The sequence below is a fragment of the Drosophila erecta genome, unplaced genomic scaffold (genome assembly GCF_003286155.1).
Source record: "Drosophila erecta strain 14021-0224.00,06,07 unplaced genomic scaffold, DereRS2 tig00000000-arrow-pilon, whole genome shotgun sequence".
Taxonomy (NCBI): domain Eukaryota; kingdom Metazoa; phylum Arthropoda; class Insecta; order Diptera; family Drosophilidae; genus Drosophila; species Drosophila erecta.
In genome coordinates this window covers 17,321,553-17,349,360 of record NW_020825194.1, presented here as the reverse complement: position 1 = coordinate 17,349,360, position 27,808 = coordinate 17,321,553, and the positions used below count along the sequence as shown (strand labels likewise).

General features: G+C 46.6%; 10 protein-coding genes across 14 annotated transcripts in view; 3 read left to right on the top strand and 7 right to left on the bottom strand.

Moving 5' to 3' along the window:
• Nucleotides 1-832: 832 nt before the first annotated feature.
• LOC26526460 lies at nt 833-1,456 on the bottom strand. Its single transcript, XM_026983053.1, has 2 exons — nt 1,320-1,456; nt 833-1,270 (listed from the first exon to the last, which is right to left on the bottom strand). The coding sequence occupies exons 1-2, from the start codon at nt 1,371-1,373 to the stop codon at nt 833-835; spliced, it is 492 nt and encodes a 163-aa protein (XP_026838854.1). The 5' UTR covers nt 1,374-1,456.
• LOC6553087 lies at nt 1,450-2,470 on the bottom strand. Its single transcript, XM_001980070.3, has 2 exons — nt 2,041-2,470; nt 1,450-1,907 (listed from the first exon to the last, which is right to left on the bottom strand). Exons 1-2 carry the CDS (start codon nt 2,359-2,361, stop codon nt 1,500-1,502), a joined length of 729 nt encoding a protein of 242 aa, XP_001980106.2. The 5' UTR covers nt 2,362-2,470; the 3' UTR covers nt 1,450-1,499.
• Nucleotides 2,471-2,609: 139 nt separating this feature from the next.
• LOC6553088 (actin-related protein 2/3 complex subunit 3) lies at nt 2,610-3,686 on the top strand. Its single transcript, XM_001980071.3, has 3 exons — nt 2,610-2,765; nt 2,901-3,074; nt 3,165-3,686. The coding sequence occupies exons 1-3, from the start codon at nt 2,760-2,762 to the stop codon at nt 3,516-3,518; spliced, it is 534 nt and encodes a 177-aa protein (XP_001980107.1). The 5' UTR covers nt 2,610-2,759; the 3' UTR covers nt 3,519-3,686.
• Nucleotides 3,687-3,995: 309 nt separating this feature from the next.
• LOC6553089 (NADH-ubiquinone oxidoreductase subunit 8) lies at nt 3,996-5,135 on the bottom strand. Its single transcript, XM_001980072.3, has 3 exons — nt 4,974-5,135; nt 4,338-4,789; nt 3,996-4,272 (listed from the first exon to the last, which is right to left on the bottom strand). The coding sequence occupies exons 1-3, from the start codon at nt 5,011-5,013 to the stop codon at nt 4,111-4,113; spliced, it is 654 nt and encodes a 217-aa protein (XP_001980108.1). The 5' UTR covers nt 5,014-5,135; the 3' UTR covers nt 3,996-4,110.
• Nucleotides 5,136-5,312: 177 nt separating this feature from the next.
• On the top strand, nt 5,313-12,115 carry LOC6553090 (probable ATP-dependent RNA helicase spindle-E). The gene is made up of 11 exons (XM_001980073.3): nt 5,313-5,622; nt 5,680-5,922; nt 7,604-8,334; nt 8,422-9,074; nt 9,158-9,291; nt 9,350-9,939; nt 9,998-10,145; nt 10,207-11,343; nt 11,403-11,524; nt 11,590-11,802; nt 11,864-12,115. The coding sequence occupies exons 1-11, from the start codon at nt 5,428-5,430 to the stop codon at nt 11,994-11,996; spliced, it is 4,299 nt and encodes a 1,432-aa protein (XP_001980109.1). The 5' UTR covers nt 5,313-5,427; the 3' UTR covers nt 11,997-12,115.
• On the bottom strand, nt 6,191-7,425 carry LOC6553091. The gene has a single exon (XM_001980074.3). It carries the CDS (start codon nt 7,328-7,330, stop codon nt 6,242-6,244), a length of 1,089 nt encoding a protein of 362 aa, XP_001980110.1. The 5' UTR covers nt 7,331-7,425; the 3' UTR covers nt 6,191-6,241.
• Nucleotides 12,116-12,309: 194 nt separating the features above from the next.
• Nucleotides 12,310-21,375, bottom strand: LOC6552970. 2 transcript variants are annotated; one of them, XM_026983757.1, is made up of 15 exons: nt 21,116-21,375; nt 20,615-20,814; nt 19,652-19,879; nt 18,595-19,567; nt 18,146-18,536; nt 17,870-18,089; nt 17,582-17,813; nt 17,021-17,523; nt 16,801-16,928; nt 16,619-16,745; nt 16,338-16,565; nt 13,623-13,766; nt 13,383-13,562; nt 12,701-13,299; nt 12,310-12,639 (listed from the first exon to the last, which is right to left on the bottom strand). In XM_026983757.1, the coding sequence occupies exons 1-15, from the start codon at nt 21,144-21,146 to the stop codon at nt 12,399-12,401; spliced, it is 4,425 nt and encodes a 1,474-aa protein (XP_026839558.1). In that variant the 5' UTR covers nt 21,147-21,375; the 3' UTR covers nt 12,310-12,398. The 2 variants fall into 2 exon arrangements, with proteins under 2 accessions (XP_026839558.1, XP_001980111.1); XM_001980075.3 differs by having other exon boundaries at nt 16,801-16,916.
• On the top strand, nt 14,413-16,343 carry LOC6552971 (arginine kinase). Its single transcript, XM_001980076.3, has 3 exons — nt 14,413-14,701; nt 14,765-15,015; nt 15,080-16,343. Exons 1-3 carry the CDS (start codon nt 14,693-14,695, stop codon nt 16,191-16,193), a joined length of 1,374 nt encoding a protein of 457 aa, XP_001980112.1. The 5' UTR covers nt 14,413-14,692; the 3' UTR covers nt 16,194-16,343.
• A 286-nt stretch (nt 21,376-21,661) lies between the features above and the next one.
• Nucleotides 21,662-25,332, bottom strand: LOC6552972 (ATP-binding cassette sub-family B member 6, mitochondrial). 2 transcript variants are annotated; one of them, XM_001980077.3, is made up of 6 exons: nt 25,140-25,332; nt 24,458-24,773; nt 24,199-24,398; nt 23,816-24,138; nt 23,348-23,752; nt 21,662-23,284 (listed from the first exon to the last, which is right to left on the bottom strand). In XM_001980077.3, the coding sequence occupies exons 2-6, from the start codon at nt 24,755-24,757 to the stop codon at nt 21,888-21,890; spliced, it is 2,625 nt and encodes an 874-aa protein (XP_001980113.1). In that variant the 5' UTR covers nt 24,758-24,773; nt 25,140-25,332; the 3' UTR covers nt 21,662-21,887. The 2 variants fall into 2 exon arrangements, with proteins under 2 accessions (XP_001980113.1, XP_026839726.1); XM_026983925.1 differs by having other exon boundaries at nt 25,147-25,332.
• Nucleotides 25,333-25,673: 341 nt separating this feature from the next.
• The window catches only part of LOC6552973 (atrial natriuretic peptide receptor 1), a 31,226-nt gene continuing 29,091 nt past the window's right edge, over nt 25,674-27,808 (bottom strand). For all 3 annotated transcript variants that reach the window (XM_026984049.1, XM_026984051.1, XM_026984050.1), the window contains exon 9: nt 25,674-27,747. In XM_026984049.1, coding sequence (XP_026839850.1) covers nt 26,136-27,747 — 1,612 coding nt within the window. In that variant the 3' untranslated portion in view covers nt 25,674-26,135. The remainder of the gene's footprint in view (nt 27,748-27,808) is intronic.

Here is a 27,808-nt window from a genome sequence, read left to right as displayed (position 1 = left end):
TTGTAGATTTTTCGTGTCCATAGCCCTATAATTCCCAACTGGTTCTCGTGAGGGCTGTAAGGCATGTCTTCTAATTTAGAGTCACAAAATATTCCAAGTCATCTTTCTTACCGGTCGAGCAGTGAATGTAGTGTATGTGTAGTAGTGTATGCGTTCTGGATTACTTGCAAGATCACATTGGCATCCCTCTTGAACAAATAACCAGGCAAGTATTATTTATACAAGTGTTTGAAATTATGATCGCCTAATAATTTAAACCGAAAAATCTCACAATTTTGCCTACAAAATGTTAATTTTTTTTGGCAATTGTAGATTTTTCGGACTGAATTACCAGGCGATCATAATCAGCAGCAAGTTGCTACCGAAAACCAAACGATCGTTGGTCACCTTCTGGAATTCCTGTTCGCCTGGTAATTGAAACCGAAAAATCTTTAAATTTTGCCCACAAAGTGTAAATATTTATGGCAAATTGTAGATTTTTCGTGCCCTATAGCCCTATAATTCCCAACTGGTTCTAGTGAGGACTGTAAGGCATGTCTTCTAATTTAGAGTCACAAAATATTCCAAGTAATCTTTCTTACCGGTCGAGCAGTGAGTGTAGTGTATGTGTTCTTAAGTGTGATTACTTGCAAGATCACATTGGCATCCCTCTTGAACAACCAGGCAATCATCGAAGCGATATTTTTTTAATATCACAACATCCCTAATCGATAGACGATATTTGCTTAATAAATGGAAGCTCTAACGATTTTTCAAACGTGTTGTTTTAGAATAAACCGATTTCATTATATTTTTCGTTATAAATCAAAATAAAAAAATAATAATAATGAAATTATTTTGAAATCATTTCGCTGGACATTTGCAAGATCTTCGATTCTTGTTTCAGCATATCCAGCTGAGCGGGAAGGTAGCGCTCGAATACGTCCGATAGCTTCGACTTGACCTCGCGAAATGTTTCCAAAACTATTTTCTCCTCGCAGTCATCAGTCGGCTGAACGTTATTCAGTTCATGCAGGAAATCGGCGCAGCCGTCGAGGAGCAACATCTGCTTCAGGTGAAGCTTGAAGAGCTCCTGCTGAAGAGTTTTGATACACTGGATTTGGTAATCCAAACGCAGTGGCATTGTGGAAAGAGCTGACATCTGGTCCCGGTGTGTTTTAGCCTTCTCCACGGCCATCCTAGGAGAACTTTCCTTGTTTTCAGATGGTTTTGCTTCAATCTCCTTCGTATCCTTAGTGCACGGCGTTTCCGCCTTTGTTTTAGCTAGAGGCTGTAAGGGAAATTATGGCTTGCGAATTTGGGAAGCCTCAAAAACTTACAACGTTCGCCTTCTTATGGTTCTCTACAGATTTGGATTTATTTTTTTTTACCATTTTTTTTTACTGCTAAAAAGCACTAGCGACCGTATGCAACAAATGATAAAGCTGAATAGCAGAGTATTTAGTCATGGCCTCCTTTTAATAAGAAATTCATACTTTTCATAGAATATACAGTGCTATCTAGGGTGCTAGTTTCTGTTCACCTTTGTCCGGGAAAAGGGAGCTCAGATTGAAGGGACAGTTATCCAGGCGGGCCAGTTGTTTGACCATATCCTCCAGGAGCAGGCTGTTCCGCTCGTCCGAGCCCTGGATGAGCCCGTAGGCCTCTGCGTTGGAGATTCTGTGCTGCAGAAGTGGCATGTAGGGTCCTTTGAAATGCGGCTGTCCGTTGACCAATTCCGGTGGAGGCTTCGCAATGGCAGTGGAGCTTGTTTCCGATTTTACGGACTGACCAGGTGGTTGGTTTGGCCTAAACTTTGGAGCCCTATACCCATACTTTCGCTTTTTTTCCGCCTCCAAGTGATTATCGCTCACGTCCACGTCATAATGATGGCTATAAAACCGGAGGCCGTAGATTGCGGGCTTTGGCTAGGGGAAGTAGATTTATTTTCAGGAAATATAATATTTTCTATTATAAATGGGCTTTATAATCATAATATCACCCTTTATATAGATTAAAGTTGCAGTTTTTGAAAAATGTAGATATTAGGCCCATACTTACAGCTCGGTTGCGCTCCTCATCGTAGCCATCGTTATCCGAATCCTCATCCTGTTCATTGTCCAATTCAATGGAAATCCGGTCACTGGTCAGTGGTACTTGGGGCACGAATTCTGAAGCACTTGCCCGGAGTCCCTTAGAGGGAACGCCAGCCGCTGGAGGAGGAGACGTCGGAGGAGTAACGGCTGGAATCACCGCATTGCTCATGGACTCCAGTTCCAGGCATAGACACTTGTAAGCCATTGTGGATCTTTCCAATTGGTTGAGATTCATTTGGCAAGCCAAATCGGCCACGTTCTGCATGAATTTTTTACTCCGATCCATAAAGAGCGAAGTCAAATTCGAATTCCTTTGTGGATGGCGCACACATTGAAAATTTTAAACTTTTTACTTAAACTTGTTTTGTTTAACATTCGACGCTTTGATTCTGACAGGTAAAGCCGATAGCTTAATGCTACGTAAACATAATTTATAAATATTAATTACCAAATAAAAAATGTTTATTGCTAATGGCTTTTTTAAAAATTTAGCCCTTTAATGGCAAGTGTGACCATTTGGTCTAAAAAATACTCAAATAGGTCTTGACTTATCGGGCTAGTCGATAAGCCAGGGCTGGGAAATCTGTAAACAGTAGACACATACAACAGTTTTTATTTAACAACAAAAAAATTTAATTATCGTTGGAAACGTTAATTTATATCTTTGATTACCCACAATTCAACATGCCAGTGAGTGGATACTTCCATGTCAAAGCCAGATGAATTCAAGGCGTTAAGATATTACCTGTTCTCTTCACATGGCATCGTGACCCCCTGCCATGCAGCAGGGGAAAAGATAATTTTATAACTTAACAATGCTTTCAGGCCTATCACTCGCAGATCAAGGAAGTACGCCAGCAGGTGGGCAACATGGCCATCCTGCCACTGCGGACCCAGGTGCGCGGACCAGCGCCCAGTGCGAATATTGAGAGCGATATCATCGATGAGTCACTGTATTTCTTTAAAGCCAATGTGTTCTTTCGCACGTACGAAATCAAGGTGAGGCCGCAAGCCGGGATTCGTGACTATAGTGAATCCTGGTTATAGTGAATCCTTATAAATTCATCAACTCTGGGTTACCTTATTCAGTCCGACGTGGATCGCGTGCTCATCTATGTGACGCTCTACATAACAGAGTGCCTCAAGAAGCTCAATCGTTCAACGAGCAAGGCCCAGGGACAGCAGGACATGTACAGCCTGGCCATCTCCAAGTTCGACATTCCCGGCGATGCTGGCTTTCCATTGAACGCCGTCTATGCCAAGCCGCAAACGGCCCAGGATGCGGATCTGATGCGCCAGTACCTTCTGCAGCTGCGCCACGAAACCGGCAACCGGGTGCTGGAGAAGGTCTTCAACACCGAGGATGGCAAGCCCAACAAGTGGTGGACCTGCTTCGCCAAAAAGAAGTTCATGGAGAAGAGTCTGGCTGGACCTGGGCAATAATCAGTTAGGCACAATATCTGTATCTTGTTTTGCTTCTACAATCGTTAAAAATACTTCAAAATCCTATTCGTATTCACTCGCAGCGTGGTTCCATTTTTTAGTGTCGCTGCCAGAATATCGCTATTAATTAATTTCTATAACCACAATAAATAAATTATTTAAATTTGAAAGCCTTTCTGTTTTAAATTATTTATGTACATTTTTTTTTTACCAATCCCAAGGTAAATTTAAAAAAAATGCAACTAACTTTCATAATAGCATGTGGAATTAATTGTCTATAATTTGTGTAATCAAGATATTAACTAAGTTTTATTTATTGTAATCGCTCGGTCTTCGGAAAATATTCTTTCTATTAGCCTGTTTATGAAATAAACTTCGTCGGGAGTCAAATACAAATATATAGTCGAATATAAATAATAAATGTATTTAAAATATTTTCCCCACATTTGGCCTGTCGAGCAATGAAATAATAAATCATTTATCTGAACCCTTCAATCTTGTACAACTAGACAATCGCTTAAGACGAAGCCACAGCAACGATCTTTAATTGGAAAATCGTTCTAAACAAGGAATTCTAGGGGTACAAGAAACTTTAACGATAGAGATGGTCGGCCTGCAAGTTCGAGGCAATCTCGGACTCCCACTTGTCGCCGTTGCAAAGAAGCTTCTCCTTGTTGTACAGCAGCTCCTCGTGCGTCTCCGTGGAGAACTCGAAGTTGGGTCCCTCGACGATGGCGTCCACGGGACAGGCTTCCTGAAGGCGGAAAGGATTTGCTATAAGATTCCATTTCACAGTGGCACCACTGTGCTTCTCCTCACCTGACAGAATCCGCAGTAGATGCACTTGGTCATGTCGATATCGTATCGTGTGGTGCGTCTGCTACCATCCGCGCGCTCTTCCGCCTCGATAGTGATTGCCTGAGCGGGACAAATAGCCTCGCATAGCTTGCAAGCGATGCAGCGCTCCTCTCCACTGGGATAGCGACGAAGAGCATGTTCGCCGCGGAATCGCGGGCTCAGTGGTCCCTTCTCAAAGGGGTAGTTGATGGTCGCCGGTTCCTTGAAGATGTGCGCCAAGGTGACAGCAAATCCGCGAAAGAGTTCGCCGAAGAACATGGTGGAGGCAGCACGATCTGTGATGTCGGCAAACTCCATGCTCAGCTCCTTGTTGTTTACATACACATAGCCCTTGGGAACCTCGACGATATCTTTCGGTTCTGCTCGCTGGGCGGCCAGCAGACGGGCTCCATGGCTGCCAAACATGCGCTGACCTGTGGGGAGCACATTTTACTATTAAATTATATTCTTAAAACGGAAATTAATCTTCAAATAAGCGAATTTAGTCTATTGTTTTGGTATGACATAAGCTTACATAACCTCACTCGGCGCGATTTTCACGGAAATTTTTAGATTTCCCGGAAAACGAAGGATGTGAGGGGTTGGGTCGCCACCTACCGTTGCGCGATGCGGTGAAGATTCGCATAGATAGCGACATGTTTGCGACCAAATTAAACTAAAATTGCCAAAAAGTTGTTTTGCTATTGAATTTGTCCGATCAAATTAGAGCTGGGATAACTTCGATTATATCCGATTATTACTTATAATCGATACTTAAATATTGTATTAAAAATGATCGTAGTTGAATATTTTCAATAAATAGCAAATATGGAAGCAGAAATTAAATGAATACGAACATTTATATCCGAATCGATAATTAAAATAAATGCACATACGAATACCCTTTATGAAAAGCTTACAACACCGATTATTGCACTATCGATACAATTCGAGTTTTACAATTCCCACCTTTGATGTCAAAAGCCCCACCACTACAATTTACCGTTTAACTTAAGACGCTACGCGGGAAAGCAGAAATTTCACTTCCATTGTGTAAAAAAAAACAGTAAAAATGGATCAGGAAGTGATGGATTTCTTCGACTTCTCGAAGGAATTCAAGCGCGAGGCTGCCCCTCAAGGCTACATCAGCAGTGATCCGAGCATCATGGCCACGGAGACCAACGAATCCAAAGTGCCCAAACGCGAAGTGATCGGCACAGACTATGTCCCCGAAATCGTGGCCAAGGAAAAGTGTCTCCTCGACAGGGTGAGAACTGAAAGTCTGCGTCAGCACTTCTGTTTGTTTATGTGTAATTTGATTCAGACGCTGCGCGACGACTGTCCCCAAAGCAAACGTAATCGAACGCTGGACGATTTGGACACCGACGATGAGGGGGAAGAGACCGAAATTCGGCGGGATGACGAGTACTACAAGAGGTACAGATTCAATCTGAATCGCGACAAGAATTTGCCCATCTACGCCAAGCGCGAGGAAATATTGGCGGCCATCAATGCTCATCCGGTCGTCATTCTCAAGGGCCAAACAGGATGTGGCAAGACCACGCAGGTGAGCGTTGCCACGTTATCAAGGGATTTTTTTTTTTGTCACTCTTTGAAGTTCAAACGCGAGTTGCACAGTAAAACTTAACCTATAAATGAAATCTATACCTAATTTTCTGTAGCCAACGCAAACGAATTATAATTGAACCTTATGACTTTTGTAAGTCAAATCCATACTAGTTGAATTTGTTAATATTTTATGTCGAGTAAGTTTTCTTAAAAACATCAGATATTCTTTACCAGATCAAGATCATATAGCATGAATACATAAGGAATTCGTTGATTATGGAGAGCTCTTTATTTATGTAACAGTTTTATAAACTAGCTCAAGTACCCAGTAGTTCTCTGAATTCTTCATCTGAGACCTCGCTTTCCCCCACCTCCTTTTCCTCGTCGTCACTAAAGTCAAAGATCTCATACTCTTGCTGCACCTCATTTGGCAGATCCATCTGGAATACGGTGGCTGAGGACATCCTCCGTTGATAAGCATCGTTGACCTCTAGCTCCACTTCTAGTTCCTCCTCTTGGTGTTGCGGCTCCCTTTCCTTGACGCCGTACATGGCCTTGTTCCGCACCCTTTGGCGCACTTCCAACTGGTTGCTTGTAGATGTTGTGGGACATTCCTCGTCTGGAGTGCTCTTTTTAGCTCCCAAAACACTTTGTATATCGGCAAAGACTTCTCGCAGATGGCCAAAAATTTGAGTGGGCGGCAGAGCGTGCTCATGTCCAGCGGCCAATTTCTTCTTTTGGGCATTGTATGCTGATTCCAGTTCACACAATGGCTGACTTGCCTGGTCCAATGCTCGAAGACCCTCCAGTTCGTATGTGAGGCTTTCGTTATTCGGACGTTGTTGCTTCTGCATCAAGGCTCTCTGTCTCTGTTCCTTGGCACCCGCTATGATCTCCACACGATCGTAGTCCACCAAATTGTCCAACCCCTGGCAATAGTCGAGCGCTGTGAAGCGAAAGGCCTGTTCCTGGACCAGGCGCCACAACATGTAGGCGATCTGTTGGGTGTCCTTCCGCTCCGGACTATCCTTGCGCAGATCTAGAGCGTAGTCTGTTAGCTCCTGCCATGTGCGCGGTGAGACCTCGATCTTAATAAAGTTGTGGGTGGGCTGCTTGTAGAAGATCACGTACAGCAGATAGAATCCTCCAATCCTTTGCGCGCGGGTTGCCGGGTAAACGTCCCCGGTTGTGCGTCGGGAGCACGACAGCCGCTTAGCTACATGCAGGGCCGCCAAAGTGGTGGCTATCACCTCTGTGTGGTTCGTCTGGGCAGTGAAGAGGTGCTGCAGCTGCATTTCTCGCCAGCACCGACAGAACACCTCGAACTCGCAGCTTTCTCCATCGTTGACCAATCGCTGGAAACGTTGCACCAGCTCCCAGCAGTCTTGAAAGATATTCAACTCCATTCTGGATCTTATTTACGCGAAATATCTGCGCATCTTACATCCAAGGCGCCTCAAAATGTATACAATAACATTCGCCGGTTCTAATGCTTAACAACACTGGCAGGAAACTATCGATAAATATGTAGTGTTCATAATGTATTTGCTATTTTCAAAAATAGGCGCAAAATGATGATCCTTAAAAACTGTTAAAACTGTTAGCAAAATGTGAACAAAAAAATAAAACTTTTAGGCATTTTACTCTAATTAAAGAATAAAAAAAAATACCGCTTGCAGGTGCCCCAATACATATTGGACGAGGGTTATAAGAGCGGCAAGTACTGCAACATTGTGGTGACACAACCCCGCCGCATAGCTGCAATCTCCATAGCTAATAGAGTGTGCCAGGAGCGCGAATGGCAGCAGGACACAGTGTGTAGCTACCAAGTGGGCCTGCACCGCCCGACGTCTCTGGAGGACACTCGTCTGTTGTACTGCACCACCGGGGTGCTGCTGAACAACTTAATAAATAAGAAGACGCTGACCCACTACACCCACATTGTGCTGGACGAGGTGCATGAAAGAGACCAGGACATGGATTTTCTGCTGATCGTGGTGCGTCGCTTGCTGGCTACCAACTCGCGGCATGTGAAGATAATCCTGATGTCGGCGACCATCGATGCCAGGGAACTGGCTGATTACTTTACCACCACGAACTCAGTTCCACCGGTGATCACCGCCAGTCATGGACGTAAGCACGCAATCGAGAAGTTCTACCGTGACCAGATGGGCAGCATTAGGTGGAAGGAAGAAGAGGACGACCAGCTCGTTCCACAAATCAACGATCACGGCTACAGGGCGGCGGTAAAGATCATAATGGTTATTGACAACATGGAACGGGAGGCTGCAATCCAGTCGCGGCTGAGCTACGACGAAGCCCTGCGCTATGGAGCTGTGCTCATCTTTCTGCCTGGCATCGACGAAATCGACACCATGGCAGAAAACATTACTTCTATGCTGCAAAGCGAGTTAGCATTGTTTCCTAATTTGAAGAAGCCTAAATTGTAGCATTATAATTTTAATCACTTGTTCTAAACTTTATTGTTTTATTGCAGCCGTAACATTAAGGTTTTTATTGTTCGCTGCTTCTCTTTGATGACTCCGGAGAATCAACGGGATGTCTTTCATCCCCCGCCTCCTGGTTTTCGCAAGATCATCCTGACCACAAACATCGCTGAAAGCTCCATCACGGTGCCAGATGTCTCTTACGTTATTGACTTTTGTCTAACCAAAGTGCTGGTGACCGATACGGCTACCAGCTTCTCTTCGCTTCGCTTAACCTGGGCCTCCAAGGCCAATTGTCGCCAGCGTGCCGGTCGTGTTGGACGTCTTCGAAGTGGACGCGTTTACCGTATGGTTAATAAATCTTTTTACCAGAGGGAAATGGCCGAATTTGGAATACCAGAAATGTTACGCATGCCCTTGCAAAACTCGGTGCTCAGGGCCAAAGAGCTGGAAATGGGATCTCCTATTGAAATTTTGGCATTGGCTCTATCTCCGCCAAATTTGTCGGACATACAGAATACAATATTGCTTCTGAAAGAGGTGGGCGCTCTGTTCCTAACAGTAGACGGCGTCTACAACGCGATGGATGGCGATATTACCTACTGGGGCACCATCATGTCCCGGCTGCCGTTGGATACACGCCTGTCCCGCCTCATCATATTGGGTTACGTGTTTAACCTACTCGAAGAAGCTATTATCATAGGTGAAGCTATTACCACTGACAAAAGATAATGAGTTCCCGGACATATACATAATTTGCCTTGTATTATCTAAAACATTTTATAGCTGCTGGCTTATCTATGCGTGGCTTGTATGTGAACGAAGGTCGTAGGACACAAGGAGCCGATTCATTTTGGATGCACTATATTTTCGCCGATGGATCTGGCTCCGACTTGGTGGCCATTTGGCGTGTGTATCTGGTAAGTTCTGCAATGTATTGCTAATAATTTGGTACAATATAACATGTTCCTCCGGCAGACTTATTTGAACATGGTGGAAATTGCTCACGAGCAGGAATCTGCCATCCGTTGGGCTAAACGTTTCCACGTCTCCTTGCGGTCACTTAAGGAGATGCACTTGCTGGTGCAGGAGCTGCGTTGGCGGTGCACCAATCTTGGTCTGATTCCATTTGCAGTTAATCCTAGCCAGATGATGGGAGATCGTGAAAAATCGATCATTCTCAAAGTGATCATCGCCGGTGCCTTCTACCCAAATTACTTTACGCGTTCCAAGGAGTCGTGTGCAGAACCAGATCGCAATATATACCAGACGATATCGGGGCACGATCCCTGTCGCACCGTTTATTTTACCAACTTTAAGCCTGCTTATATGGGCGAGCTGTACACGAGGCGCATTAAGGAGCTTTTTCAGGAGGCGAGGATTCCGCCGGAAAACATAGACGTTACCTTTCAACAGGGTTCTCAAAAGGTCTTTGTTACATTCAAGCAAGATGATTGGCTTGCAGATTCGTCTAAGTTTGTTAGTGTGTCGGGCAGAGTCCAAAGTGAAGTTTACAAGGCAGTTAGAATGCGCCTTGATCGTATTCAACGTCCAATACGTATAATGACGTGAGTTACCTTACCTTACCTTACCTTAATATTACTCAACTACATTCTAATTTTTCAGTCAAAATAATTTTATGAACTACGTACAGCAGCGAGGGATTGGGGATGTGATTGAGGGTCGATGGATTCCACCCACAAAGCCTTTAAACGTCGAGCTCCTTGCCCTGCCATCTGTCTTCAGCAAAACTATTACAGGGTTGATTACTTGCGTAAGTTGCAGCAACTTTCAAATCTGGAAGATTTCTGAATTTTATTTTTCCTAACTTGCAGATTATCAGCTGTGGCAAGTTCTTTTTTCAACCCCAATCTTTTGCAGAGTGCATTCGAAATATGTCCGAGATCTTCAATGCACCACAGCAACTTAGAAATTACGTAATTAACGCGGGTGCCATCACGAAGGGCATGATGGTGTTGGCTAAACGCGATAGTAATTTTCAGCGCGCCACAGTAATCCGACCTGAGAATCAGAGCAATCGCCAACCAATGTTCTACGTTCGCTTCATCGACTATGGAGACTGCGCTTTGCTGTCTATGCAGCAACTGCGTTTGATGCCGAAAGAGCTGATTCAACAGTACGGCGACCTTCCGCCACGTGTTTTTGAATGCAGGTTGGCACACGTTCAGCCTTCTTCAGTGGTTAGCGGAAACAATCGGTGGCCCACGGCGGCTAATGATCTGCTCAAGTCAGTGGCCAAATGCGGTCGCATTGATATTGAGGTGTATTCGCTGTTCAATAATGTAGCAGCTGTTCTCATTCCCATGAAAGATGGCATAATCAACGATATGCTTGTAGAGCTTAAGCTGTCTCGTCGGTCCGACGAAGATTATATGTCTAGAAAGGATCATGATTTCCGGCTGCGTCGTCAAGAATCTGCCCGGTACTTGACCTTGACGGAACGTCAACAAATCAATGAGGAGTACCTGCGATCCTGCCAGCTGCCGCAAGATCTCGACCTACCACCGCCTCCGCTAGACAAGTGCAACACCATTGTAATGTTGAAAGGACCCTCCAGTCCTTTGGAATGTTCCATGCAGTCCATTATTCGTGTGGGCTCAAGTAAAAGGGTGAATATAGATAACGCTTCCGTTAATGCAGTTCTGCTGGACGCTGATCCTCAAGATCACCACGATCATTTGATTGTGGCCCACGCAACCGTAGAGAGTACAAACGGACAGACACTGACAGCCCGTGGAACCACACTGATGCCCAATGTGCAGGGATTCGGTGCACTAATGGTTATGCTATTTTGTCCCACTATGCAACTTAAATGCAATAATGAGGGCACATCATATGTGTCTATTCTGGCAGGTTTGGGCTGTGACCCGGTAACAGGCGAGCCCTACTACGCAGAGCATGATGTGTTGATTAATTTGGATGTCAACATTCTCGAAGATGATGTGGTTCTGGTAAGCACGCAGACTAGTCCGAATGCAACATATTATTACACTTTTTATATGTATTTTAGATTAACCAAATTCGCTACTATATAGATAGTGTCTTCTTCAACTTTAAGGAGGAAAAAGATCCAGCTGTTAGTATAAATGAACGTGTTTCTATTTACACTCAGCTGCGCAGTCTGATAAATAGGTTAGATAAATTGCTACGCTTACAGTCGTGTTATTTAAATGATTTCGCTAAAATTTCTTTCGAAGGCTTCTTTGCAAGGACCGAAGTTATATGCAAAGAAATATGAGCAATTCGGATTTCGAATGGGAATCCAATCCCGAACTGCCAATGCCGAATGAACCTTTTGGCAAGAGGGCAATATTCCCGATGCACTCACTTACTGAGCTCCAAGAGGAAGACATGGGTCGCTTGATGCATCTGAGAGAGAACTGCAGCATGTTGCACAAATGGCGCAACTTGTAAGACTTCTTGTTACTTACAAGAATATATTGCTTTATAACATTTTACATATCCTTTTAGCGAGGGTACTTTACCCCATATGACTTGCAAACTGTGCAATCAGTTGTTGGAATCGGTTCCCCAACTCCGTTTGCATCTGCTGACCGTATTGCATCGTGATCGCGAAAAGCAGATCGACTATTGCAACCAATAAGAATGGATACATCGTTTGAATTTGACAATAGCTTATTTCTAAGTTTTTGAATATGCATTTCTTTTCTTAAAGGACAACATTTGAAGGCCACAAGTCTATACATATTTACTGAACAGAAGATGACGTCCAAAAATTTTTGGTTTCAATTTAAAGTTAATCAAATTGCTTAAAAGAATTTCTGATTACAAATCCTCCATTAAGATAAGTATTCATGTTTTACAGAATGTAAAATGTGAAATACAACTATTGATATTAGCTATATCGTTATAGGTATCATTAAATTTGAAGACTTCTATTCCAGTTTATTAACTGCTCGCGGTTTAAAAATCAAAGCCCCGGGACTTGCATGTTCTCCCTTTTCTGGGCTCTTTTTTTATTTTAGATTAAACTCACATATTATATTTATGCAACTACAACTACATCGGAGGAATTCTGCAGCGGCACAGGAGTTGGAGTGCTTGCCTCCAGCTCGCAGATCGTATAATTCTGCATGCGGTTTAGGGGCTTGCTGCACAGCCCACACATCTGGTGCTTGTAAACACCGTATATCTCAAAGTTCAGGATGTTGTACAGATCGAACTGGATGGTGGAGGACAGCTGCGCACACTCCACAATTAAAATATTTTGCTCGTTCAGTTCCACGCTGTAAGGGTCATCATATTCATATTATTCGGGTTTATATAATAGCTGGAAAGCATTCTTACCGGAAGTCGTAGTCACTAGTCTCCGTTGGCCATTGATAGGGCTTCTTGCGCACGTCGTGCGGTGTTTGATCCTGGTTCAGATATATGAGCACCGGTTCGTCTGAGGGCAGGCTGCTGTTGTCTGTGCGGGCGCGGAAATTGAAGTAGTTTTGCCCGATATGGATTCGTAATCCATAGTTGTTGGACATTCCTTGTGCAGGCGAAGGCGTAACAAACACGGCAATCTGGGGCAATGGCGAACAGTCAGCCACCAGCAGAGTGAGGCAATCGGGACGCACCGCAATCTCTCTAAGATTGATTAAGTAATCATCGAAGGTATTGACCACGCCATTGATAACAGAGCAGGAGCGCTTAAGACCTGAGTCGAAGGTGAACTCGTGGGAAGCGTCGAACTTTGAGTCCAGTTTGTAGAAGAAAGGGATCTGATGGAAGCGCCACTTCACTCCGTTGACTTCTACTGCCAACCTGAACTGGTCCTGAGGAGTTTGCATTGAAATATTTATCTCCTGACTCATATGCAGACTGTCCACTTTGTCGGCTGATAAGGCGGACACTAAGTGGTCCAGTCGATTCGACCACAGCTCGAACCAGGCGGGCATCTTAAAAAAATAAAGGTGAGTTGAAAATTTTAATTACTTTTCGCAGCAGACGCTCCAATAGTTTATATATCTAATGTACTTACATTATTAAACTTCAGGTCCATGTCGTATTGTGTGATCGAGGTGAAGTTTTCAAAGTTGCTACGCTTGCAATACTTGGAAGTGGGGATGGGCGAGAACTTAAGTACCTCCTTGGGACAGAAGTCGGTGTCCGTCAGCGAGATCTTGTCGGAGCGCAGGAAGGCACGGGCGTGCTCCGAGGGCTGCAGAGATGGAAACGTCACGTTAAAGGAGAATCCACTTCGTGGCTGGTTTACACTTACACCAGCTCTAGCCGCAAACTGCACCGTGGAACCCTTCTCCGGGCACTCGCTCTCCTCTGTGGCCAGGCCGAACACCACATCGCCATTGAGAGTGTGGGGTCGCTTGGTAAACACCAGCGGTTCATAGGTCAACTTGGTGCAGGCCTGAGGAAAATATGCAAATGAGTGACAATGTGCTGTATCGGTAAGTGCGATACCCTCGGTCTATTTGAAAACTTTTATGATAGGCCTAAAATCGAACTAATTTACTCTCAACTTGGCATGTTTTTAAAAATGTCATTGATTTTAAAAGTATGACATATGGAATGCCATATTAAGGGTGATGGTTGCTTTTACTTTCCTAACCACGGCGGTTCTTTATGTAAAAAGCCAGTAGGTCATCAGTCAGCTGGGCTCGGCACAAGTCAAGTGCCAAGTCTTATTGGGTGGCGGGCGTAACACTCGGTAAGCATTAGTAGTTACACTGCTGGCCTCAAGCGTTGAGACAAGAAAATGTGGGTTCAGCGGTTCGCTGGGGCTCCAGGCGCGTGGAATGGGCCACATTACCATGACGAAACAGCAGACAGCAGAGCCACAACAACTGCAGCAACGATTAGCGAACCCACACACATCCTGACTGACTGTATAGCCCCCTTTCGTTTGTGCCTGCCTGCGTGCCACTTTATTAGACACACACACACCACCCATCCTGCCAACCACTCAAGCAGCCGCCGCAATTGTTGGCCCACATTCGTGGGTTGTTTGCGTCCCGGAATCGAGACCGAGAGCCGAGTCTGGCAACCGGACTAGAGGGAAGCAGGCCTGGCGGCGTAAGTCGCCCGTTTGATCAATACGACTCTGAGGGAGCTCAGTAGAAGGCAACCAGTTACGCTACTGTTCGGACGAATTTCTCCTGTAGTAAATTTTTTTGGGAAAAAAATTAGATTTTCTTTTATTTTGTAAGAACGCGCTAAAAATCTGAAAAAAGACCCAGTACTCTCGATTTTTTTCGGTACTGACTTCGGGAGCATTCATTTGCGTTGCTTTTATAAATTTATGTTTACTTAATTCTCGCTCGGACAAACTGCAAAATGACTTCGGTAAGTGATATAAGAAGTTTAATGTGTATTGTATTCTTATGGGATCGTCCGCTGCTACTTCAGATCGAATCAAAACGCGTCCAATATCGAAAGTATTTGGAACGCGCCGGTGTCATCGATGCCCTAAGCAAGGCTTTGATCAAGCTTTACGAGGAGCAGAATAAGCCGGAGGATGCCATCCGCTTTGTTCGCAAGTTTATGTGCGAGAGCTGCCCGGACGATGCCCAGTACGATGTAATGAAGAACGACCTCGAGGAGGCCAAGACCCACATCTCGAAACTGGAGCAGGAGCTTGAACGGCTACGTGGACAAATGTGAGTTCTTAAGATCGCGACTTGAGAGTCGATTCCTAACTCACATTTTATTTATAATCAACAGCAAAAAGTCACCGGAAGAGTACCAGGAACTCACTACTGAGGGCTACAAATCGCTTATTGATGATGAGGAGAACGTGAGTTCGCTGCTCCGCAAATACCTGACACCGGAATTGCTGGAGGAGTACATGCTGGTCACCACACCTGCGCCAGTGGATGCCTACCTATACGATTGCGCCGTATCCGGATTCGAACACCATGACGCGCCCGTGGGCATTTTCGCGGCAGATGCAGACAGCTACGACGTGTTCAACAAGCTCTTTGATCCGATCATAAAGGACTATCATGGCCAGATGGACAACGAGAGCGATGTGCTGCAAAAGGACCCTGACTTTGGCAACGTGGACGAGATTGAGAACTTGGATCCGGAGCGCAAGTACATTCTCTCTGCACGAATCAGATTGGCTCGAAACATCGAGGGCCTGCCCTTCTTCCCCAAACTGACCGAGAAACAGTTCATAGAGGTGGAGGAGAAGGTGCGTTCGGCCACAGAGACAATGGATGGCGAGCTGATTGGCTCCTATCTGACGATGGCGGACATCGATGCTGAGACTCAGGCCGAGATGGTCAAGAGGCATATATTATTTCAGCGAGGGAATGAGAAGCTGACCACAGCCGGCTGCTATCGTTTCTGGCCAACTGGTCGTGGTGTATACCACAATCCCGCCGAGACCTTCTTAATCTGGGTAAATCGTCAGGACCATGTGCACATTATGTCCATGGCACAGTGCGGTGACTTGGGCGACGTCTACAATCGCCTTGTCAACGGTTTAACAGAGCTGGAGAAGACACTGGCCTTTGTGCGGCATCCGCGTTACGGAAACCTTACGGCCTGTCCCACCAATTTGGGAACCACCCTGCGGGCCTCGGTGCATATCCGCTTGCCACTGCTCAGCAAGGACCCCGACCGCCTACTCGCACTGGCTGAGGAACTGCAGCTCCAGGTACGTGGCACCGATGGCGGCGAGCTAGCCACCGTGGAAGATGGTGTCATGGACATATCAAATAAGAGGAAGCTGGGTTTCACCGAGTTCGAACTGGTCAAAACTGTGCAGGATGGCGTTGTGGCCCTGATCAACGCGGAGGAAGAGCTTGAAATAGCCGGACAGGAAAGTTAGACACAAACAGCGAATACTAAAACACCTTGTGAAGCAATCAATGTCACTACAAAGTACTCACGAACACAGACAGACAGTAGAGAAACAGGAGCAACGTATCTTTGGTTAAATAAATTTGTCCCCTAGTCACAGACAATCACTCACCTTCCAGTCGTCCTCGTCGTCCTTTGAATTTCGCTGAACCTGGCCGGTCAGCTTGAACCAGTTGGACTTGGTCGATGCCTGTACGTCTAGGGTAATGTTCCACCGATGGAGTGCATCCGCAGCATGATTTTCGTCCATGTGGTCCGTGTGCTCCAGTGTGAGACCAATCTGCTTGCCTTTCAGGTCCGACGTCTTTAACACGTCTTCGGCACAAAAGTTACCCTCAATCTGCACAAAAAAGGGTATTAGCTTCAAATATTAATTAGAATTTTATTTCTCACTCTGGTGGTCTTCTCGTTGTACATAAGCATCGTAAAGTTGCGGTCATGTCCCAGGTGAATGGAGCTAAGCTGGGTGAAGCCGAATATATACATCAAAGCGGTGACCACCATGTTGCCGGAGAATCCACTGAAATTGCAATGATTAGCTCAGGAGCAAGGGCGTTTCAAAATACGAAAATTACTTCTCGGTGAATTCGGACTTTAGGAGCATGCCCCTGTACTTGATTAGCTCGTTAAGATTGGTGGTCATGCTCAGTCGGACGCCCAAATCCGGCATTGGGTAGCTAAATAGTTGAACCTGGGAGCTAGACTTTATTATTATTCTTAATTTTACTCATTTTACTTAATTTTACTCGACATTTTTCCATAATTATAGTTCTCATACCCATCAAAACCACTTACCACATCGTTCCGACCCTCGGGGACCATGATCTCCTCGAAAGGCGCCGCCGCTGTCTTGGTGATCAAACCCCTGGTCTTGGTCACCGCACGCGATTTGAAGGACAGGCCGCTGGTCAAGTTTTGGGGCCGGGAGAAGGAGTAGCGCCTGCACTTACTGCCACTCTCGTTGAGATGCAGTTCGCTGCTGAAGGGGATGTAGATGAGGAAGCCCTGTTCCCGGTTGATCTCGTGGTCGAGGTTCAGGAACGGATTGTAGCTGCGACTGCGTACCGAGGCGTATGAAGAGTACCGAGCATCAATCTCCAGTGTGTGCTTGGTTATTGGCGAGTTGCGTTGCTCGGTTATATTGCCACGCAGCGAGGTGAGAACGGTGGTCTGGAGCAGGACGTCGGAGGAGGTTCCCAGCACCGTCGGCACCGTGTAGCGATTCATGAAGGGCCAACGAACCGTCTGCATGTTGATGTGACTGTCCGTTCGGATGATTTGCTGCATTCTTTCCAGAACTGCGAGAAACGGGTATGATCCGCACTTGGTTGATGGACAAGAGGTCAATCTACTCACTGTTGTCGTAGGTCAGCTGCCGGAACATCCGCTGGTTGAGATAGTAAGACAGCACCGTCTTACCCTCCATTTGAAGGATGAACTCCAGATGCAGGTCCTTCGAGTTGATGATCGGAGCCTGCAGCATGGCAAGTAGCGCCTTAATGCTCTTAAAGGTGAACGGATCGCTGCCATTTTGCGATTGCATCTTGTTCAGGATGGTATCTGGCAAGCCACGTGCCTTGATGTATAGCTGGAATAAGGTGACGTTTTTATTAGATTCTCGAAAACCATTGAAGATGTACTTACCGCCAATTGACCTGTGAATTTGCCTAGGGCTTCGGTGTCGAATTTGAAGAAGGCCACCACTGGCATGTCCGACTTTGGATCGCCAACGAGGAAGACCTGAAGCATTGCTCCGATGCCGAACTTGGAATCGCGATAGTCAAAGATGTAGTTACCGGTGACCCAGTAGCGTGACTCTGGCTTCTGGGGCAGATGGCGATGCATGTAGGATAGCAGACGCCGTCTGGAAAATGGATATAAGACATCTGTGGATGCTGGTAAGTCAGGCTGATGACTCACAGGTGCTGGTAGCAGGGATATGTTGTCTCCGAAATACTCGTCACCGTCGTCCGGTAGTAGTTGATCATGTGAGGGTCCGTCTCGCTTTGAATGATGCGATGTATGCTAATGAGACGGGCGGCCGTGGGGTTGGAAATCAAGAGCAGAGTAACCGCTGCCACACGAAGTTCTAGGCTGGCATTTCTCGACTCGAAGATCGGCCAGTAGACCTCGTATATGCGCTCCGCTCGTCGATCCGCCAGTGCCAGGGTCGTCCAGGCGGCCTGGAACTTCAGGTCCTCGTGCTCGTTGGGGTCCTGGACAATGGGCTCCAGATAGTTGGCCACGTTTCCCAGTTGCAAGTTGTTAAGACCCTGCAGATACAACATCTTCTGGTCGAAGTCACGATCGCCTGGAAAATCAAACAGGAATCACTGAGATCCTACGGTGTCGATGTAAAGTACACTTACTGAGATAGGCATTAAAGTACTTCTGGACGTACTCCTCGAACTTTTCCCTATCGATGCCCTTGGCCACATAGACATTGTGGATGAGGGTGGCAAAGCTTAGGATAGCGGCCTGCCGCACATCCGGGCGATCGGGTCCGATATTGAGGAAGTCCTCGCACTTTTGCACCAACTCCGCCGAGAGCTCAAATATGTGGAATGGCATGGGTATCAGCAATTGCACAGCGATTTGCGGCTTAGTCAACTTGTTCAGCACCAGATGGTGGGTCAGGAAAACGGAGGCTTTAGTTCCAATGCGGGGAATGATTTCATGAAAGATGTTGCGAATGGTCTCCTGGCGATAGGAGGTGCCAATGTCCACCTCCCGATAGAGCTTAGTAAGTGAATCAAAGTCCATCTCGCTGAGAAGCTTGATCACGTCAGAAAGAGTTGAGTCGTAGGGTTCAGAGAACTTGAATTCCGTAGTCTCGAGGGCTTCGGCCAGACTGTCTAGGAGTGTTCCCGCCTGGGCAATCAGAGTCTCCTGCTGCTGCGGGCTTCGTCCTCCAGTGGGATCATTTGGATCCAGCCGCTGCAGTTCCAGGTTAGAGGGCTCTGCCGCCATGGAGGTTTCAATATCGATGGGATTGTCGATTGGCGTCTCGTTAAGGAAGTTAAGGAGTAACTCTGAGTTTATGAATTGTGCTTCACCCGTGGATTCGAACGTGTGGATCAGGGTTGTGCCCTTGGCATGGGCCATACTCAGATAGTAACCCGTCTCGTTGTGGGGGGACATCCCGTAAATGGCCTCATTGCCAATAATCACGCTTTTCTGGTGATCGAACTCGCACGTATTGGGCGGCACGTTGCTGCGGGTAGTGTGAACCGCCTCCGAGTACGGCGTGCAGGTCTTAACCTCTGGCGTTTTTCGGATGGAGATGTAGTTTGTTCTGTTGGACACAAAGTACTCCGTGCGGCAGGTACCGTGAATACCCAGCTATCCGTAAAAATATTGTATAAATTAGGACGATTAATACGATTACAAATCGGGAGTAATCAAATCTGCGGAGTACTAACTTACCTCATCCACGACGAAGGCCCCACTGGACTTCATCTGGAACTGCAGAACCGATGCGATGGCCCGCTTGAAGTTCATGCTCCATATGGGGTCGCCTTCCTTAAAGACCACATGTGAGATATTGCCGTCCTTGGTGAGGGCGATCTTGAAGGGCTTATAGGGCGGGTACATTTCCTTGTTCTGCAGGAACTTCTCGCCGGAGTTGTTCAGCGTTACGTCGTCTATGACCAGCTGTCGGGCAGAGAGCAGATTAGACGATTAGCCGGGAAAGCCCTGCAATAATGCTGTAATCTTCGATCGACCAGGGTCGAGCCCAACTGAACCGGCTGATAAGACACGCCGCCGTTTATCTGGCAACAGAAATTAGTCAGATCGGCGTTCTCATATGGCGCACATATGGCGCATGGACCTCCGCCAGGTCCCCAGATGCCCGATCCCTGATAAGCGAAGGCTACTCCTAGAGAGTCGCACTCAGTCAAAACAATCAGAGCTGATTAACAAAAGGGAGGAGAAGGGGAATGAAATTATCTGTGGGGGCTCAATGAAAGAAGTTCACAACCGAGTTCAGTTTATTGTGGCGACTGAGCTCCGATCTTTTCCAGAGTCGCTCCCGCTCTTTGAAAGGTTAAATTGTCTTTAATTCATCTGCGAATTCTTCTTCGTCTGCGGAGACTGAAAAGAAGTCGCTGAAGATGGGAAATGGGGGCTGTAGAATGCGCCGATTGGATCGTATAAATTGATAATGAAATCAATTAATTGATTTGATTTTTCACCGATCTCCAATTGATGTAAATATTCTTGTACATACAAAAAGTATAGTACATAATGACATAGATCCAAAGACGATCGATTTGTATAAACAAAAATAGTATTAAGAAACAGTAATCGTCGTTGACGGGTAGCCGAAGATAAGCTGAAATATTTCCTAAGTATTTCTGAAACAGGAACTGATCCTAGACAACTCACCGCCGCAGCCAAGACCAGCTCGCTTTGTCGCTGGAGCGTCAGCTTGCCCCGCACAATCCATCCGGTGGTGGGTGGCGCCTGGTGGCCCTCGTCCTGGGGCTTCGCACCCACCAGGACGTTGCCCTCGTACTCGTAGAGCATCTGTTTGTTGACGCCAATGATGCTGAAGGCATGGCCGGCGTCGAAGATCAGGAACAGAACTGCCGGATAGATAGATAAATGGGAAATTGAACTTCAATTCGTTGGATGCTCTTCCCATCCGCTCGCTTTTGCCCGCCATCTCTATGTCGCATTCTCGTGGATGGGCAATAAACTCTTCAATTATCAATTGAATTTCATATATGTACTAAATGTGCATGTGTATATATAATGATCGCAAAACGCTTTAATGTGTTTTCTAGGTTTCGTTTTGATGCGCGCCTCGTCAATGAATAATTACGTCATATTCTTTTATTAGTTTCTGATACAGTTGGGATTATCAACTAGCTTACTCTCACGTACACACAAACACGGAGCACTTGAGTAGCCTCATGACCTGGTACTTCCTTCCGAGGTTGTGGCACTCGCTTTTCCACAGATTTCCCGACGCTTTTCACTTGGCGCACAGATTTCTCAATGTAATATCAGTCAATATATACTGTGACTGTGAACTATCAGATTTTACAAAGTGGCCGACGCTTTTCCTTCTTTATCACCAACGCGTCTAGTTCCCGGATCACTGATCGACACGACTGCTCTGTTCGCGATCCAAGCTCAAACTGAGCATAACAGCCGGATTTTTGGCCTTGCTGGAGGTTTCGTTGATAAGAATCATTGCTGCGAAGAGCAGCTTCTCTTACAATCTCTGGGGACTAACTACTCTTGGGAAATGTCCTATAAATAGATTTTTGCCGCGTCCACTAGAACAATGTATCACGGACCAGAAAACAGATTCTCAAATTTGACATTCCTAATCGAAGATTCTTTAATAATTTTAAGTTTTCCAGAACTATTCCAAAGGACAATTTTATATCACTCCAAGAATCAATAATTTAATGACTAGAGCACTAGGAGTATACAATATTGCGCTATTTATTTGGTACCAGAACTTTTAAATTATTCCAAATCTTGTGGATTATCTATAAAAATCTACGTTATTTATTAGCATAAGAGTAGCGTATAAGGTTACTTATAGACGAACTAAGACTCTGACGAACAGCTCATACGTATAACAATACACCACAAATCACATGGAATCAGGAATATTAGATACTACTCTGTATGTCTCTTAAGGCTAGCGTGCTCCCCCATGAGCATGTCCCGTCCTGAAGTGGGCACCGCTTGGTCCAGCGCCACTTGGTCCAGCACCACTTGGTCCGGCACCACTTGGTCCACCTCCTCCTGGCCTGCGTTTCTCCGATCCCGATTCTGCACTAGCGTCTCCGTTGTCTGAACCACCACTCTGTTCCGCATCTAGGTTCTTTAGTTGCTGTTGCCACATGTCCGCGTAGATTCCATCTTCGCGCAGTACAAGCTCTTCGTGCCGGCCACGCTCCGCTATGCTTCCCTGCTGCAGCACCAGAATCTCGTCCGCATGGATGACGGTGGACAGCCGGTGGGCAACAACGATGGTGGTACGGTTTGCGCAGACCCTTGCCAAAGCAGCCTGAATATTACGTTCTGTGTGGGTGTCCAAAGCTGAGGTGGCCTCATCCAGGAGCACAATAATTGGCGCCTTCAGAAGGGTTCTGGCGATGGCTACTCGTTGTTTTTCACCTCCACTAAGCCGAAGACCTCGTTCGCCCACCTTTGTCTCATATTTGTCCGGAAAGCTGAGTATCCTTTCGTGAATGTCGGCTGCGCGAGCAGCGTCATAGACAGCATCGTCAGAAGCGCCCAACTTGGCATATTCTATGTTGTAGAATATGGTGTTGTTAAAGAGAACCGTATCCTGGGGCACCACTCCAATGGCCTTTCGCAGACTCTGCTGCTGCACGAGCTTGATGTTTTGTCCGTCAATCATGATAGCTCCAGTCTGCACATCGTAGAAGCGAAAGAGCAGCCGCATGATGGTGCTCTTGCCGGCTCCAGAGGGTCCAACAATTGCCACCGTTTTTCCAGCGGGAACTGTGAAGCTCACATTGCGCAACACTACCTTCTCGGGTGAATAGCCAAAGGTCACGTTTGAGAACTCAATTCCACCGCCGGCAGTTAAAAGGGGCGAACAGCCTGGAGCATCCACAATCTCTTCCTCCTCTTTCAGCAAATCGAACATGTTCTCCATGTCCACGAAGTTCTTCTGTATGGCTCGGTAATAGGTGCCGAACCAATTCAGAGGCATGTACAGTTCCATCAGATAAGTGGAAAAGAGCACAAAATCGCCGACGGTGAGAGTTTGATGGTGAACCACTAAGTATACACAGAGCAACGATCCGGCCAGTAAGCCCAAGCACAGGATAATATTCTGGGCTGTGTTTAACATGTTAAGGGTCAGCATTGAAAGAAACTCTTCTTTTTGGTATTTGAGAATGGCCGCCCTATAGCAATCCACCTCGTAGTTCTCCGCTCCGTAGTACTTGACTGTCTCGAAGTTTAGAAGGGAGTCTACGCTGCGAGCACGCTGCTCATTGTCCGCCAGGTTCATTCTCCTCTGGTATTTGGTTCGCCATTCAGTGATTGCAATGGTAGAGGCTGTGAAATTAAAAGATAGATTGAAATACGATTGCAATTAATATAATTATTTTTCTGACTTGCCTATATACAGGAACATGGTGAGGAACACGATTAGCCCAAACCACCAATTGAAGGCGTATACAAAGTATGCAACTGCAACGAGTAGATCCAAAATGGTGGGTGCAATCGAGAAGACAATATAGTTGAGGAGGTTGTTGATGGAGTCCGTGCCGCGATCCATGACACGCAGCACCTCTCCCGTTTTGCGTTGCAAGTGCCATCTCAATGAAAGCTGGTGGAGATGCTGGAATAGCTCAATCTCGATCTCCCGGGTCGTGTACTGTTGAACCCGTATCCAGAGGAAGGTGCGGAGATTATTAAACAATCCCATGCTGCCAGTGCCGCCACCCTGGAGGAAGGATAATGCCACGTAGACCAGCACAAAGTCCCATCGAAAGACGATCGGCGCAACGGTAAGACTGTCAACTGTCGAAACAGAAGATTAGCAATGAATTACTTAACGTACTGCGTCCATAATTCCTGACCTACCCAACTTCTTGCGATAAATCGGCAAAAATAACTTTATGACTCGACCGGCAAGCAGGAGAATAATACAAACGATGACGGCTATCTGCAGGGCAATATTCTTCCTAGGCCAAAGGTATGGAAAGACGGTGCGCAGCTTGCGCCACCCGTTCCTGAAAGCAGATCCTGTCTGCACATTTCCCTGCGACTCGGCGGTATCATTGTCCAGCCGCTGATGAGGATTGTACGGGGCCATGATGCCAGGCGCTTTTAGACCCAACACGAAGATGAGCAGGGAGCAAAGAAACCGGGTGACAAACAAGCCCATCTCAATTTGATCCTTGTTACTGTGGGTAGTTAAATCGGTACTATAGATTATCCGATTTATAGCCGTTTGCATTACTTACGTTTTTAGGTGGAACCACCAATCCTCGTGGCGCAAATTCATAAAGGCCAGCGACTCGTTGATGAAGGCCAGTGTCCAGAATAGCAATAGAACAAGGCCATGCCCTCGGGTGGGCATAGAGGGCAGCTGGTAGTAGCGCTCTTTGAGTATCAAACAGATGCTGAAAGGGTAGGAGAAGCACACAACGCAAGTGGAGAAGATCTGCAGAAAAGAATGGGTTCAGAAAAGAATAGGCTTCCCTTGATTATTCTCAAACTTACCATATACCCGTACACCGCACTGTCTGGATAAATACGTGCGTTCATCAGAAACCGCAATAGAGCCAAAACTGGGAGCAGGAGCAAAAGGAAGAGCTGCAGGGCGAGGAGCCGGGATTTGGGGATTTGCGTGGGATCCGTTATCCGGGTGGCATACTTCCGGTACATCAGCAATTGAATGCAGCCGAAGAGCAGCAGGAATCCGCCGTATACCGCCGGTCCCACGGTGTCCATGAAGCAATGCGAGATGCCATGCTGCGTCCAGACCTCGCTGAGGGTCACGTTGGGCGGGCAGTACAGCATGGTGTAGTCCGGGTTCCTGTGCAGCGACAAAAACAATTGCGAAACGATAAGCTCTGATAGAAACGTGCCAGATAAAGAGGAGCTGTGACTGAAACAGCTCGGTGAACACAATTACTTTGTTTTATAGGCGGCACTTTCGCAATTAATCACCCAAATTATCAGACGCCCCCAAAAGGGAAATCACTTTTTAGCCTCCAGGTAAGCGGAGTGCAAATTGTGATTTGATAAGTATATTTAATGTAGTGGTTTTTCAGCACGGCACCAGGAGGTCCGACACCCTGGAATCCGGCAACCGTGGAAACTGCAATTCATCCAGCCCATTGGATATGCTAAATTATGCAATGTTGCGTATGCTCGATGAGCCGCTGGGGCTTGTACTAACCTCTTACCCGCTGTAAGAAGTCGCGCTTTGGAGGGAACTCAGCTATCAGCAGTGTGACAGGTGATAACTCAACTAATGGACAACTGGCAAGCAAATCCGGCGCACTCGACACCAACGATCAACATAAATAATCTTGGCCAAAGGGCTCAGTGTGGCTGTTTCTGCTTACTCACAATATACCACATGCACATTCTGCACTGGAGCGGGTGAGTTTCAGTTCATTTGTTTATCATAGCTTTATCTGAAAGGTTTTTATTAGACCAGAGCAATTCAAGGAGAGTTTTTAATCTCTTTTAAATAACTCTTCATAAAAACTACTTTTATGCGATAAAGTAAACGTTAAAAGTAATTTCTCCTATCACACGCAAGAAAGAAATTTCAATAAACGGTCACGCTAGTTTCCATCCCTGATTTTCAGTTTGGCGCGCAGTTTTCCACCACTATCTTATCAGAATTTTAAATTATTTCACCATTCCTTGGTCTCGCAATCCGATTTTTGAAATATTTTGTATGAAACACAAATGCATTATAAAGTTGATTGATTATATGGATTTCTTTATTCGGCAATTCTCAAAATAAATATTCAATGTTCATCTAATACTTTACATTCAAGAAATTTTCACAAATTGTCTACGCTTATCCCTAAGTAATATCTAATATAAGCTAATTTTTTGAGTTTGGAGAGAATGAATATTCAAAGCACAAGGAACAAATTGATTGGGAGTAAGTTTCTAGTTACATCTAGTGTTCCTTTTTTTTTTTTTTTGATTTGAGGTTTGGTTACATATAAAATTCGCTACTTATGAGTAAAGGGAAGGGGCGATTAAAAGCTAGGAAACGTTTTAGAAGATTTCCCGTACGAATTTCGAATTTGATTCGGTCGACTATTGACTAACCACTAACTTGTTCAACTTGGGTTTAACTTATTATCACAAACAAGTACATTTAATATGCATATGATTACAGTGAAGAGGGAGTCGACTCCCCCCCATACAGCTATGAGTTGATCTTGGCCAGCAGTGGCTGCGTGACGGCACTGCCCGCCACCGGTGGGCACTGCTGCTTGTAGCTCTTCACCAGGAAGCCGTAGTGGCTGCTGTCCGCCGGAATGTTCTGGCCACTGGCGCTCCGTTGCGGAGTGGCGGGCACCATCTGTGGAATCGGTGGAGGAGCAGCCAGTGGCGGTGGTGTGGGCAGCAGTGGGGTCTCGTCCCCTTCAGCAAACTTGATCCTCTGCTGGCCACTGCCCATGCTGCCCGTTTCTGGGCCTGGAGAGGAATTGGCCTCACTCCTGGCGCTCGTCAGCAGCGTTGAGATCGTGGGCGAGGGCTTCAGCCGGGTCCGTTGGACACCCATTGGCGGTGGCTGCAGGATACCGCTCAGATTGGAGCTGGAATTCGAGTGCACATAGCCGTGGCTATTGTTGTTATTGAGGTGATTGTGGCTCTTAAGTGCTCCGCTCAGCGGCAGCCGGAAGTGTGCTAGCTCCCAGCTATCGGAGGTTTCCTCCATGTCCCTCAGGCTGCGGCTGCTGTAGATGTCGCAGTTCCTCTGGGCAGCCGCCGCAGTATCCAGATAGTGGTTCTCAGTCTTGTGGTAGTCAAAGCTGCCGCCATTCAGTTTGGGTGAACTGGAGCTGATCTTGCGTTTTACGCGGAGATTGGGCGAGTCCTTGGACGGCGACGGTGGCGGTGGCAGAGCGATCGCAGGTGGCGCTAACTGAGGCGGTGGCGAGGCCACCACTAGTTCGGAGTACTGCTTGTGCAGATTATGCGACTGGCTGCGCTGCGGCTGCTTCAGTGAGGAGCGACGCGTGAGCATCAGCTTGCTGGGCGAGATCAGGGAGTTGGGGCGGGGCACCTCGCCTTCCAGCCAGTAGGTTAGCATCTCACCTTTGCCCTTCATGGGCACAAAGCCCCGGCGGGTGGTCACAAAGGTGCCGAACTCGTCCAGCGCCGCCTTAGTGGTCTCACTTATGTGGATCTTGAGGGCCTCACCATTGGACTCCATGCGGGAGGCAGTATTCACAGTGTCACCAAACAGGCAGTAGCGTGGCATTTTCAGACCCACCACTCCGGCCACACAGGCTCCGGTGTGCAGGCCTATCCTTAACTTCAACCGATCCTCTGGACGATGATGGATGCGGAAATTGTGCACCGCCTCCAAGAGGGCCAGTGCCAAGCGGGCGATCTCCCGAGCGTGCTGGTTGCCATTTCGAATGGGCAGTCCGGACACTACCATGTAAGCATCTCCAATGGTCTCCACTTTATAAACATCAAAGTTTTCCACAATGGAATCGAAGCAGGTGTACAGGTCGTTGAGGAACTGCACCACCTGCATGGGCGTGCTTTCGGCCGAGATGGCAGTGAAGCCCACGATGTCACTGAAGTATATGGTCACCTGGTCAAAGGTCTCTGCCACCACTGGCTTTCCGCTGATGAGCTGGGCGGCCACGCTTTGCGGCAGCAATTGATACAGCAGCTTCTCACACTTCTTCTTCTCCTCGTGGTAGTCCTGGGTGCGCTCCTCCACCAGTTCCTCCAGATTGTTGGCGTACAGTTCCATGCGCTTCAGCAGGTTGTCTACAATGTTTCCCGTCTCGTTGTCTCTGTGAGGGAGTCAGAGGAGTAGGAAAAGTTAGTGAGGAATCCATAACTTTGGAGTCAGTA